We start from the raw sequence: 14,801 nt of genomic DNA on the forward strand, positions 1-14,801 counted from the left end.
GACGTTTTGACATTTGCCTTTCAACGAAACCCCTTTGACAGAATCAATACTTAGCTGGATGATGTGCAAGTCAATGCTGCTTGTAGTACCTGTCTGGAAGACTTGATCAGCGTTGCAGAGCGCATGCTTGAGTGGCTGACAGGCGCAGCCCGCTCTACTCGCTCCAGCAGGATCCTGGTTCTGGGGATGTGACTCCACGACACACCGAGGCCTGGCTGCACCTCCCCGCTGCCGCTCCTCGTAACATGGTTTGTAACCTGCAGGCCCAGACACCATCATGTTTAGTCGGCATTATTTTTCTCTTGGGGGATTATCAAACCATTTCTTCATTCGTTTTTTTTTTTTTGGTTTAGTATAGCTCGCAAGAGATAATTACAAGCTTTAGAAGAGAAAAGTAAAGATTGTCATATTGTCCCACTTTAAATCAAAGAGGACCATCAAACAGCCTATCAAATTATCTTTATCTCACTTCAAATAACTCATTTTCTTTGGTGTATGCTTTTTAAGTGTGATTCGTTCATATTTTACATAATTATAACCTGAACTAACAAATTGATTTCCGTTTTACACATTTCAGAAATGAGTAACCTTTTGTTTTTAACTTGATTTAGTTCTTACCCAGACAAAAAGGTATAAAAAAAGTTTAGTTTTCAGTTCAGGTCTCAAAGCAATAACAAGAGGAAACGTGAAAGGGTTTGTGGAGAGGTTAGATTGACAATGGAAATGCAGCTTGCATTCAGAGTAGTACACGTCAAGGACTGTGTCATCCTTACCAAAGCAGCAACATTGAAGTCCTTTGCCACTGTCTTAAGAACTCCTGCCACTTGTATCATCAAGGACATGCCTGGAGGCACAGGAAGTTGTAAGAGAGGCTTTTTTGTTGTCCTGTACAGAATACACAATGTCTTTCCATGGTACTTTCTAAGCAATTCAACAGTAGTCACTAAGGCAACAGATATTATTGTTGTGACATTTACAGTCATTAATATTCTTCTTATGGTTGACTAATTTTGTTGTTAGGCACGCTGGTGGCAGAGCTCTAGGGATTAAAAATGTTGGTCAGTCCACAATGTTAGTCCTGACTGAAAGTATTAGAGGGATAGCCATGACATTTGGTAAACAAATGTCATTGTGAATTATAGGATGAATTATAATTACTTTGGTGATCCCTTAAAAGGATCTAAAAAACAATTCTTTCAATCAGCTTTTTACCATGAGCGATAGGGTCCTACATGATTAGTTTCATGCCAAAGTTTGAACAGTTTTTTTGTTATTTCACATGAGAGATTGCTGCATTTGTGGTTTTGTCTTTACTCCTCTCACTGGTTTGAAGTGGGCATGGCTGAGTTGGAAAAAGGTGATGTCACATACTTTGGTGCACCAATCAGAATTTAGCTACGTTTTAATCAAAATCTGATGACAGTTGTGGGGTTGTCAGTTATCAAACCACACCTGCCCACATATGCTGAGAAAGTTTTTTGCGTTTCTGACATTTTCTGACATTACCAATTCATTTATGATGCAACTACTTTATCTCAGCATTCCCCAACTAAAAAAATGATCTACTGAACTGAGCTAATCCTCTGTCTTTAACCACCAGTTTGACAAAATAGGCTGTGGTGCTTTTGTTACAATGTTATATTGGCTATAACAAGTAACTGCTTCCAGGGAAACTAACTATAACTTTCTTATAACAAACTTTTCAAAGCTCAAGCTGAGGTGGGTCAGGCATTCATTTATTTATTGATGAATTGGTATACATAGACCGGTGTTTGTTTAAAGTGTCAATAGCTCTAACAAAACACTTCATGAATAAGCTAGTTTTGGAAACTTAATGTTTTCAGAGGTTAAATTACATTTTCAGACTTTGTAATGTCTTTTCACAATCGCACATGGTAGGTTTATTTTAGATCCCCCCCCCCGTTGAACCCTGTTGTATTGAGCGATTACTTAATTAGATAGGTTAAGATAGATACGTTTCGGAGCGTTCTATGAACCAATAGTTAACAATAAAGTTGAATTAAGTTCACTTGGATTAAGAACTTTAATTATTTTGACGCTCAAGAGGTCAGACTCCTGTTGAAGCGGCTCCAAGGTTAAGTGACTGTACAAACAATTATGATTTTTCTTTCACACTTTCTCATGACTGGAACTAACTTTGATGTTATGCTTTCCAAATGTGTGAGAACCATGTTGTGATATTTATTTTACAGACATTTGCAGTTAACATGCTCAGGTGTATACACAACCTCAGGTATCATGTACTATGAAGATATCACCTTCATTTTGTTTGCCTCCCAGTAGAGGAGCGATAACAGCTGACACGGAGTCCACGATCACTGCCTTGACGGAGCCACCGCCAACAGACGCCTAATACAAAATGTGACAAAATTCGATTGCTGAAAAGTTGATCGTCTTTCTCGAAGGTTCCCTCGGTACAGAAAGATTGTTGGTATATTTTAAGCAGAAGGGAAAAAAGTAACTGCAAACAAACCTGCTGAAGCCCACCACTGCGAAGACTGTACAGACAGTCGAGTAAAGAGAAAATGTTAAACAAACGGAAGATATGGATCCTCTGAAGAGCTTCCATCTGTAAAATGACAGTTTGTTTCACATTGTCTTATATTACACATCATGTATTATTAGTTTGAAACTCATTCCCTGTCAACTCACCTGCTCTTCTGCGTTACTTGTTTCAGCTTGGAGCATTTGAAGCAAGCGGCTGGCAGTCAGCCCTCCTGTTGTATCGATAAATATTACACTCTGTTTCAGCTGGTAAGAAATGTGCACTGCCACACCGAAACACACCTATAAGACATGACAAGCGTGCAGGGAATAGTTAAAGATAGCATGGATAATTTGTGTTAGCTAAAGGATAACTCCGAAAAGTATTATTTCAGCCAGAGTACAATTTCTTATTCTATATGAGAAGAGGGGATTCTAAAAAGCAGGAATTTATGAGGCTGAAATTATGAGTGATGGAGAGGGGGAGGAAGGAAATGTTCACCTGAGATTTGCCACTTCCTGGGCCTCCTGACAGCTCTGTTATCTCTCCAGTATACAAGCCTGGATCCAGCAGCTTATCTAAGCTGCAAGAAACAAGGTGCAATACATTACTCACAACTGCCATTCAATGTAATAAACTATTAAGTCCATGTACATCCGTAGAGCCAACAAAAACTGCAGTTGGGTGAACACAATATAAACAGAGCTTGCATTAGGTTCCAGACTATTCGTAAGATGTTTGGCCAATTCCTAATTTCAGTTGCTGGCTGTTTCATTGCATCTTATCCAGCTTAGCCACTGGCTTTGTCTTTTAAATAAAATAAAAAATAGTTTGCTTTTCAATAATCTTTGTGCGTGTGTGTGCGCGCGTGCGCCACCCCCTCGCTCTGTCCGTCCGGTCTCTCTCTCCGTGTGCCTGATCGCGTGTCTCGCTGTGAGAAGAGAGCCAAAATCATCATGAACCTAGGTGTTTTATTTTTCGTAAAGTATCCGGCTGCACTGTGTTCTTCCTGTATGTAATTACCTGCCTAGTTTGACACCTACACTCGCGTCTCCTGCAAGAACTAGAGGAGACACCGAAACTATCGCTGCAGCGCACAGGCCGACGTGGACGCTGGTCCTGGTGTGTTTTGGCTGTAAGTAGGCCTGCACGATTCGGGGAAAAATATGAATCACGATTTTTTAGCTTAGAATTGATATCACGATTCTGTAATGTTTATTGCACACATGAACCATGACAAAACAAAACAAATTGGCAGACCAAACATAACATTTGTTTTTGGCACCTATAGCACATTGATCATCACCACAAGCCTGTAAACATGGAGGCTTCAATGAAGAGAAGGGAGAGCATTGGAGCGCTTTAAAAACTTTTTTATACAGTCCATGTTTAAAACTCACTCAGAAGAAAGTAGTAGCGTTTGTGATGCAGTCGGCTCGTAAATTAAATGAGAATCGAAGTCATAAAAATATAATTTTTTTTTAATTTTAAATCCAAAAAAATAAATCAGTTATTTAAAAATAAAATCGTGAACAGGGTGAATAGAGATCGCGATTTTATAACGATTAATCGTGCAGGCCTAGCTGTAAGTGTATCTGCTCTTTTTTATGTGTTCACACAGCAGCAATAAACTTTAGTAATAAATCATTAGAGGTCCATTCATTTCCTACTGAGCTGAGTGAACAGAGGTTAAAAGTAGGCCATGGTTATAAGTTCCACAATCAGCCGTCAACTAGAGATGGTCCGATACCATTTTTTGCTTCCCGATACCGATTCCAATACCCTGAACTTGCGTATCGGCCGATACCGAGTACCGATCCGATACCAGTGTGTCATATATTTTATTATGTTTTAAGAACTGTATATTACTATCCCTGTATGGATGTGATATTATTTCTGTCTTTGTTGTCAGTCTGGCTCAGGTTAAACTCTTTGTGAAACATGAATGCCAAAGAACTTTCTTTTATTCTCCAGTTTGACAGTCAGTTATAACGGAAAAAGAACATAAATAAACTACTTTAACGTATTTTTTCTTTAGGGCTTTATTACGTAGTATTGGATCGGTGCATAAACTCCAGTACTTCCCGATACCAATACCAGCGTTTTAGGCAGTATCGGAGCCAATGCCGATACTGGTATCGGAACATCTCTACCATCAACAGCCAATAACATTCCTGTGCTCCGTTTACCAATCAGATTTCATTTTGTGAACAATAGTACTGCCAAGCAAGCAAAAATGGGTCATGGTGTCAGGTTTACAGCCTGTTTAGTCTTCCCAGAGCTGTCCACAGCTTTGGCTTAAAATACAATGGGAATAAATGCTTCAACATCTATGCTTGGAAAGCTGCTGTAGCCATTAGAGTTGATTGAATACTGAAGAAGCAACGACATGCCATGCACTACATAAAGTCAAATCAGAGCTTATTGCACTGTCTAAAGTAAATACATGGTACGATTTTCCTCACAATGCTTAGGAGGGAGGGACATCAGGCTTGTATGTCGAGCAATTATCCTGGAAATACTTCTGTTGATCCAGACTACTCTTGCACTTATATTTTGATCATTACCAAGGTAGTGTTTGTTGCTGAAATGCTTTAACCATCTGTTCTATCAGCACTGGAATGCTTAGATTTGTCTATGTTGAGTTCAATGATCTGTGTAGCTTGTGGAATCTCATCATCTTTGGCTGCATGTGCGATGATGAATGTGACAGCGATGCAGTTAAATCTACATAGCCAAGGTCCTTCAGCCTGAAGGTTAAGCATCACTGGAAGTCTGTGGCTGGTTAATAGTGGTTCTCATCCTCCATAGCATGATTGTGAAGAGGAGAATTGGTGGGAATGGACATACTTGCATTATTCCTGCCTTCTCTGAGAATGGGGCAAAGAAGATTGCACTGTTGATGAAGCACTAGGTATAGAGATGGCCCGATACCGATTCTGATACCCTGAACTTGCGTATCGGCCGATACCGAGTACCGATCCGATACCAGTGTGTACATCTCTAACTAGGTAGTGTTCTTGTGGACTCAGAAGGCTGACGGTGATTGTCCTTCAAAAGCCACAGATTCATAATTTCTTACGGGCTGCACTCATTTTTTATTTCAATTTTGTTATCATTTGTTACGTGAAATCATATAAAAATACAATTTTAGAGAAAAGTAATCGGTCAGTTGCTTCAATTCACTTCAGTGAGTCAGAATACTGTGAAGTCATTGGACCTAAAGGTCTTTATCTTACTGTATTGTGTGATTGGAGTGAAAACAATGAAGAGGCTTAGATTTCGTTTTGTTTAGATGGAAAGCTCTTTTTAAAAGACCATTTTTGATATCCTTTCCGCAGCCATACCCAGCACCTGGATAATAATTCAAAGAAATAGTGGGAATTAACAGCATCGTTCTCATGTCTTATGCAGGCAGCTTCATTGTCAGGCTGGCTGTGGGGAGCCACCTATACCTACACACAAGGCTGAATTCCTTATTAGAAGGCTTTGACGGAAGACAATCTTTGCAATTTCCGAGGCTGAATCTCATCCCTTGATCACACCCAAACATTTTTGCAGTAGCCTATGCATGGCATTATAATATCATTGTGTCATTACAGTATCAAGTGTTGACAAAAACATTATGTAGGCTACATGACACACAAGCTGATGAAAGCTATAAACCATTATCAGCCCTTATCATCCATCCTGTTAGTATGACAAATCACCACATCAGCTGGAAATCTGATAAGGTTTGTTTAGTTTTTGTTGCGTTCTGTTTATCTTTGTACATACTGTTTTGATATTCTGCGTGGCTAAAAATAAATGAGTTCCATTTATTATTCGTTATTAATGATTAGACTACTTTTGTTTGTTAGGACTAGCTGTGATGGAAGTTTATGAAATGCTTAGGTGTGTTGCTGGGTGTTGTTATACTGCCAAAGACAAATGCTTTTTGGCGATATTTAAGGAGACAGCTAAATAATAGGAATACAGTTCAACTGTAATTAGTTGAACCTGACAGTCCAAGAAAGGTTCCCCCGACACAATGTTACTAACAAGATAAAGAACTAAGTATAAAGGTTCACCAACGCATTTGGTTATTTTATCATGTTATAGTACTTGGGTTTTCTTTGAGCTCTTTGACTTCTACATAGTTGTTTGAAATAAGACCATACACTTAAAAAAGTATATGTCTATTCTATGTATCCCTCTCTGGGCTCAAGACTCCCATTCACTGTGCATCAAACAGCTGGAAGAAGAAACTCAAATTAATATGCCAAAAGGTGTCCAGCAACAGATGTGATTGAAAGCTGAAGAGAAGTACTAGCAGTGCTTACGGCCTTCAGGGCGTCTGGCTTTAGGTAGAAAAAGTCTGAATGTGGCCGTCTTCACGGAGTATGATGAAGACTCAAATATGTGCCTCATTTCATTCAGGCGATCTTCTCCCAGACAAAGCTGTAAAATACTTTCAGTTTCAGTTCCAGTTCACTGATTCTGACGCAAAGACTTGCAAGGTCTCGTCTTCTGTCTATGCAGTCGATCAGCTGAGAAAACTAGTTTCACACTCAGCATTAGCTAGTGCGCAAAGCAGGATATATTCAACAGATTGCAGTCTCTCAGTCTACTCTACAAAATCCTTTACATATTATACACTCAGTTGCCCTAATGCAGTCTACTAAAACAGCCCTGAAATAAATCCTTCCTTCATGACAGTTATAATGTTTAGGTTTGATGGACCTGTTTAAGAGGTGTTAATTCAACCTTATGGTCATTTTGGAGGTTTTAGTTTGTGCTGCACTGTACTGCATATTTCTAATATTTTGTTCACTGGATACTAAATATCAGAAACACCTCTCAAACTCAATTAAATTGAACAGCACCACAAACTGGAGCCTCCAAACTATGCAGTTGAATTAACACATCTCTAAAACAGTTTTAACAAAAACTGAACACTACAACTTTTAAGGTAACGCTTTTGCAGGGATGATGTATTAGACTGCATTAGTTTTAGTTAGGCATACCTAATAAACTGGAAACTAAGTGTACATTTCCTCTGTCTCTGCATAAACCACACACCATACTGACTGTACAAACTGTGACACCATGGACAGCAAAGAGCATCATTCATCAGTTCATCTTTTCACCAGTAGAGCGCAGCCGAGGCACACAAATCACACTGCCTTTACTCACATGGCTGATTCATTTTCATATCACTAATCCAAAGCACTAACTAATTTATGAAAATCATTTAAAAAGGAAGGGGGAAAAAAAGGAAAAAACTGTGGTTATTAATTATGCCGAAACAGTGAGTTTAACTGTAGATAAGGTACCATCCTATAAATTATGCCATGCTGGTCCATTTCACAGATTCGTTCAGGGCAGTCTGTGTCCTGGCTAAAGAATATTTCCCTTCTAAAAGTGGAGAATTTATGTGCTACGCTTTGTGCTATGACTGCATACAGATAGCTGAATCTTGTGATGCCAGCACTCATCTCTGTGCAAACCTTTGGATGCTGTGTCTCACTTTTGCAAGTTAACTCTCTAAGTAGTGCTGTAATACAATGCCATGCTGGTAGCAGTGGGATTCTTTGGTTTCTTTCAAGTCATTAAATTTAGATTTTCCGATGTACTGGAAAATGTTTCAAAGGACTTGTCAGTGATGTTTTTTTTTTTTTGTGTGGAAAGTAGTCAAGCTAGAGGCAAAGTTAATGCAGCTGATATATCAGAGCCACTTTAGGCTGTGTTCACAAGCCAAATGGAAAAACAAGCAAAGAAGGCAGCTCTAGCTACAAAAATGTAGCACACAGACCATTTCTAAAACTATTCTACTCTATTGCTCTGCTGTATTTTTAACTACAGCTACCATACTCCAGATGCATATTTTACTGGCACAGTTCAATGCAAATTTGATTTTAACAACACTGAAAAGATTTTAGTTTGATAAATTGGATCGATGCAGAGGAATCTGGTTACGAAAAATCTTGTAATGTAAAATACTATTGATTTTGCATGTTATCCTGTGATTGTGGACAGTCTGTGCTGGTCTGCAAAGCTGAAGAGCAAAAATTGCAAACATAATAAGACTGACAAATGACTTAAATGCATCCCTTGCTACAACAATAGTAGTTGAAGCACAACTAATTAGGTGTAGCATGTAAAATGATGTCCTTTGACTTTCAAAATACAACTACTACAACCACTTAACAAATCAAACACTTCAATCTGAAATAATATCCGTTGGCCCAGATGAAGAAGCCACTACACGCACAAACAAGCATCACCACAAAATCACTTTTGCCTCTAAACTGAACACTGGGGAAATGTCTTTTAATTCAATATGTGGGGAACTGTCCTTAGGAATACATATTGTATTGTGGAGGTGAACCTTCCATTAAGCTCTTGTGGCACTCAGCCCACCGTTAAATCCCAGTCCTCGAAAGACAAAACTGTGTGCTCTGCTGTGTGTGCAGAATTGTCTTTACCTGGGATTTCCAGTGGAGAGGATGGCTGTTGAGCTCAATAGTTCTTCATACAGATCAGCGCCTGACACAGGGAATGCTGTGTTTTGGGCCAGCAGCACTCGGCGGATGGCAAATAGAGCCTGAAATACAATAATTACAGCATATGAGGCTCTCACACTGCTGCATGGGTAAGCCACAACACAACAAGTACTGATCTACCTCAGCTAGCGTTGCCAGATTGGGTAGTTTTCTGCCCAATTGGGCCATTGTGATTATAATCCCAAAGCAAAATGTTGGCTTGTTTTTTTTAAATAATGTTATCATATCCACACTGTTTGCTCAGATTTGGTTAAAGTGCTCATACTATGCTCATTTTCAGGTTCGTAATTGTATTTAGAGATTATATCAGAATAGGTTTACATAGGTTTTTTGTTGTACTGCTGCAGCTCCTCTTTTCACCCTGTGTGTTGAGCTCTCTGTTTTAGCTACAGAGTGAGACATCTCACTTCTGTTCCATCTTTGTTGGGAGTGGCACACGCACAGTAGCTAGGTAAGGACTACTAGCCAGTCAGAAGCAGAGTATGAGGGCATGCCATGCTAGCAGCTAGGCGAGCATTATAACGTGTGTTACAAAGTGACGCACGTTCGTCACGGAAGTAAAGGCTGGACTACAATAGAGCTGTTTGGAGCAGTTTGTGAACAGTGTTTTCTGTTGGAGATGGTAAGTCCCTTTGGGGTGGACTTTGGGCTTTTTCACGTTGGAAGCCTATTACGTGCACAAAAAAGATATATAACAATAAAGGAAAGGGAAAACGCCAAAAAGCATAATATGAGCACTTTAATATTTGATTACTGAAATTACAGTGGGCCACTTTGCATTTAAATGGCATCAGCAGGTAATTTACAAAAATGTAAACGACACCAAATAAGATTAAAATGAGTGAGGTTAAATCACATTCTGGAGAGCATGTCAAGAACATAGGGCAGGTTCTGCTCCATATCGACGCTTGTATCACTTTGCAATACTTAGTTTTAGGTATTCAACCGCAATGGTTCAGGATTACGCTGGGATTAACAATAGTTTTATTATCATTTAGCTTGGTTATCTTTTGTTTCGTAGATTAAAAGTCGAAAGATATCGAAAAATGCCAATCATGTTCTATCATTGTTCAGTTGAGACAACCAAACCCTCCCTACAAACCTATTTATGGATTTGCTTGCAGCCAATCATCGCAAGCATTCAATTTGCTACGATGTGTGATTGGCCCAATACCGCAGCAGCCACAACCCACACAGCCTGTGGTGTGGTGAAGTTAAGTAGAAGAGGAAAAAGGGTATCAAATGAAGTACTCTATTTGTATCAGAATCACTTTAAGGGTACTGCTATTGGTACTCGTATCATCATTTTTTAAACGATACCCATTCCTAATACAAACAAGCACATATGACAATTAGGCATTATTCAGTTCATTATAATGGAGTCCTGCTTTTTAGGGAGAGATATCCAAAACATCTCTAAGCTCTAAATCCCACACGGTGATGGCACCGTGAAAAGTAAAAATTCTCTGATTCCAGCTTTCTTAATGTGAATACGTTCTAGGCTCTTCGATCCTCTGAGTTGTGGACAAAACAAGACTTTTGATCTTGGGCTTTGGAAAACACTAATCAACATTTTTCACCATTTCATAGACCAGACAACTAATAGATTGATTAACTTTGAAAGTAATCATTAGTTGCTAACATGAACGTGCAACCAATCAAACTACAAACCAATCTGTTGGTATATGTCACATATATGTTACAAAAGCTTTTCTGAGAATGTAAGTATAAAAATCACACTCGTTTCTCCTCCTGTAGAATGTTAATATTTTGATGATTCATATTGCACTCCAGGGCGCACACATAAATGCATCCAATAAAATGTAATATGGGGCATCCAGCCAACGCCTCCCATCATTTGTGGGTCACAGTAGCTATCAGGGCGATATCATGGGTCAGAGGTGCGTTTGGATATTTTAGTTTTCAGATCTAATAATGGGCAGGTATTGCTCTCTATCGCCATCACTCTAAAGAGATCAGGACTCTTGCTCTGCTATCACCTAATGAGACATTTGGATTTCTGTTTTCAATAAATAAATATGTGATTGTCTAAGGAAATTTGAATTAGCTTGAGAGCAGAAGCATAAGCTTATTTGCTGTTGGAACCTACTACCTACCACACTACAGTAGGACATCCCACTGGATCTTACAACGCGACATCAGCCTACTGCATGAAAACACATTGTTCACTAAACAGGCTGGGTTGTGAAGCTTTTTATGAAAACAGATCGGAGAAAGAGCACTTACTGCTGATTAGTCTCCTCTTCTGGGATGAGAGAATTTCCGTCCAGAATTCATGTCCAACAGCAGAAACGTATTTAGGGAAAATAAGGCAAATCTGTTGGGTCTCAATTAGTGGGAATGTTGGCGCCCCAATTTGGGATGTAGGCTTATAAAATGGGTGTGTTTTACATAGAAACCTTGCCATGAGCAGCTTAATTAATTTAAGTGTTGCAGGCTGCTTTAGTCAGATGAACGTGTCGGTGCAGATGACGTAGCATTGACCTCCTAGCCGTTGTAATGTGTGTGCACAACAATGGTTCAAATCAACAGCAGGAGTCTGATGGACCAGAGGGATGCTGGTTATCAGCTCAGGGGATGCCTGCAGGCTCAACAAGCTGGTCAGAAAGTCTAGCTCGGCCACGGCGATGACCTGAACCTGCTGCAGGCAGTGATGGAAAAAAGAATATTCCAAAAATGTAATGATTTCTTGGGTGAAAAAACTTTTATTAATTCTGTGATGTCTTCTAACTTTCATCATCTTGATCAAGGTGGTACTTAACTCCTATAATATCCAAGTCACTGGGGGATCTACAGTCACAGGTTGAATTACATGTAGCCAACATGCACCGTGATAGGAGGATGGAGGCCGTACAACATAGTTCACACTTTTCTAAAGTTTCTCTTGGGGTTACAAAATACTTTTTCTATACATGTCCAGACTGGATGTACAGACAGACAGTTTGACCAGTGAGGATGTGTTACTGACTGTAAAACTCTCACTCATTTTTGTATCAAGAAAGCTTGGGTTGACTTCCATGCCCTGTCCACACACAATTATTCACTTAAACAGTACACTTTTATCTAGAAGGTCCTTCTGGGTCACTTTCCTTATTTTTACACTCTTATATTTCTGAAAAGGTTTGGTGGAAACACTATTTATGATTTAAAAAAAATAATAATAGTTTCCTGTTATCTGCCCATAAGGTCAGAACAGAGTTTGGTCGAATTTTTATCATGTCCTGCACTCTTTTTTTCCATGGTTCTCACTGCGAAATGATTTAAAACTGAAGGAGCTGGCCTTTCTTCGTGGGTTCAAACTTATAATGAAGGCCTTTGTGGCAGACCCAACAAAGAGTTTTTTAAGCTTTGCTTTCCTCATGGCTAGAAACTTTGTTATTGTTTATTGCATACTGTACAGATACAACTATATTTAAAATACTATTTTTATTTCTTATTGTATCAATTTTTACAAATTTTGCCATGCGACTTCTGTTAAGATAATAGTTTCTCATCAGCGTCAGTGAGCCAATAACCATGCAGCATCAAGATCTAATAATGCTGGTGATTGACTGTCAGGCCGGAAAAACTATGTTATGCACAGAGACGGGTCACGTGTGTGTGTGTGTGTGTGTGTGTGTGTGTGCGTTGTTGTATTTTAAGAGGCTTGACTACAGTGTGCGTCACATAGGTGTGACGAAAACCATAAAAGTTGATAAAACCATAATACATAATGCATAAAACTAGATGCAACAGTGCCTCCTTGCTTATGAACTAAATTAGTAAGGCAAAACCTGTTCTTGTTTTTTTAAGCTTATACTGTATAAGCTTGTTATATCTACAGGGAACTCTGTAGTCTAGTTGTAATTGCTGAGTGGGGAAAATACAATTAAATATACAGAAAAAAAATAAGAAGCAAATGTGATCTTCAACCTTAAATTGAACCTGTGCTGTGAAGAAAGCTATGCATTTGATTCATTACAAGGAAATAATGTGATATAAAGTTTGTCTTCAGGGATCTGCCATTTACTTCGTCACGGCTGCCTTCTCTATAACACAGTACCTAATTAGAGCTTGGTTGTTGTATATAGCCTACTCAGTAGGCCATGCTGTATATACTGTGATGTTCTTGAGTATTTTAGTGTTGTGTTATTTTACTGCACTAGCTGTATTTATGTTTAAATGTCTTGTACCATTGTCAATGAGAATTTGTTCTCAATTGACTTATCTGGTTAAATAAAGGTAAAATAAAATGAGGTAATGTACTTGGTTTAAGGGGCTTAATTGAAGCAGCGCTTCAGTGCATGTTTTTAAACACCTGCTGGAGTTGGATTTGGTGGGTGTAATAGGTGGAGTAGTCCCGCATTGCCAGACCTATCTCCACAGCATGGTAAAAATATAACTGGAAACTGGGAATCAGACTTGCCAGATTGGATTGTCAGGGTGTTTACTGACATAGTTTTCAGGGTCTTCACCTCAGTGAATGAGATAGTTTTCAGGGTCTTCGCCTCAGTGAATGAGATGGTTGTCAGGGTCTTCGCCTCAGTGAATGAGCTATTTATTTGAATGTATGGTATACATACCTTATATGATACAGAGCATCTCTGAGCAAGTTCCTCAATGTCAGACGAGACCAGGTCCTCCACTGTGAAAACAAGAAACCATTTTTGTTATGGCTGGTCTGGATTTTGATTAAGATGAAGTATCCTCAAAACACACACTCACCTGTTTTAATATCGGCAGCACGTAGGTCACGGACTAAATCCTCATCCAGTCCAGGACACATTCCTTCTCTCAAGACTACCATGGTCTTGCATTGTTAACTGCTAGTTCGCGTGTAACTCTGATGTTAGGAAATAACACGCAGCTTAAATTGTGCCCTAAAGAAGAAATAAAGTGAAGTAACGTTAACGTTAAAGTTAGCTAGCTAGCTAGCTAGATGTCGCTAGCTAACGTTACACTTGTTTTTAGCTTTGCGAGGCTCAGTTAACTAACGTTAGACAGCTAACGACAGAATTAATAAGTTTCACGACGACAAAACCCTGTCATTATTTACTTACGACAAACTAACGTTTTCACCAAACTTTTTTGATCAACAGCAGCACACGCCTAACAATGTGCGAAGGCTTAATTGCCTTCTCCTGCTTGCCGTAGTAAAGTGCACTCGCAGTGTATTTAGGGTAATGTAGTAAGTATACTGCTGTAAATTGTTGGTTGGTTGTTTAATTCTACATTTCTGTTAAACATATTTTTAATGGAGCTGTGTCAGTAGAAACTGAATTTGAATCATTTTTATTTTTATTTGATCAACAAAAAATTGAATCACTTAATTTTTATTCAATTGAATTCAATTTTATAATTTAAATTCAGTTTTAGTGAAAATGTAGTTACAAACTAATTAATTAAATGTTGCTATTCAAATTCGGCTTGTCGATGCAATTGTTCAAGTTGTAAACAAACAATATAATTCAAATTATGTTCAACAAGGCTTATTCAAGTTAAGCAATTCAAGTTCAAATATGAATGATTCAAATGAAATTTCTGGTGAAACATATTTCTGCCCATATCATGCTTTACCTTTTTTTTAATTTAGCCTATTCATTTTCTTTAGTTTAGCGTTAGATAATGCACATCTTGGACTATTGCGGTATCTATACGGTGAACATTTGCACATCCTGATTCTGATTTTGATGTATTTCTCTATTCATTGTTGTATTCATTAAAACTGTGAAATAAAAGTGTAAGAAAAT

General features: G+C 38.6%; 1 protein-coding gene across 1 annotated transcript in view; it reads right to left on the minus strand.

Moving 5' to 3' along the window:
* rad51d (RAD51 paralog D) overlaps positions 1–14,200 on the minus strand; it is an 18,214-nt gene extending 4,014 nt beyond the window's left edge. The window contains exons 1-9 of the mRNA XM_078265548.1: positions 13,777–14,200; positions 13,635–13,696; positions 8,974–9,092; positions 3,008–3,089; positions 2,674–2,808; positions 2,495–2,590; positions 2,280–2,370; positions 774–844; positions 90–257 (exon numbers count right to left, since the gene is read on the minus strand). Of these exons, the coding sequence (XP_078121674.1) occupies positions 90–257; positions 774–844; positions 2,280–2,370; positions 2,495–2,590; positions 2,674–2,808; positions 3,008–3,089; positions 8,974–9,092; positions 13,635–13,696; positions 13,777–13,858 (906 nt within the window). The 5' untranslated portion in view covers positions 13,859–14,200. The remainder of the gene's footprint in view (positions 1–89; positions 258–773; positions 845–2,279; positions 2,371–2,494; positions 2,591–2,673; positions 2,809–3,007; positions 3,090–8,973; positions 9,093–13,634; positions 13,697–13,776) is intronic.
* Positions 14,201–14,801: the final 601 nt, after the last annotated feature.

Source organism: Sander vitreus, chromosome 13 (genome assembly GCF_031162955.1).
Source record: "Sander vitreus isolate 19-12246 chromosome 13, sanVit1, whole genome shotgun sequence".
NCBI lineage: Eukaryota > Metazoa > Chordata > Actinopteri > Perciformes > Percidae > Sander > Sander vitreus.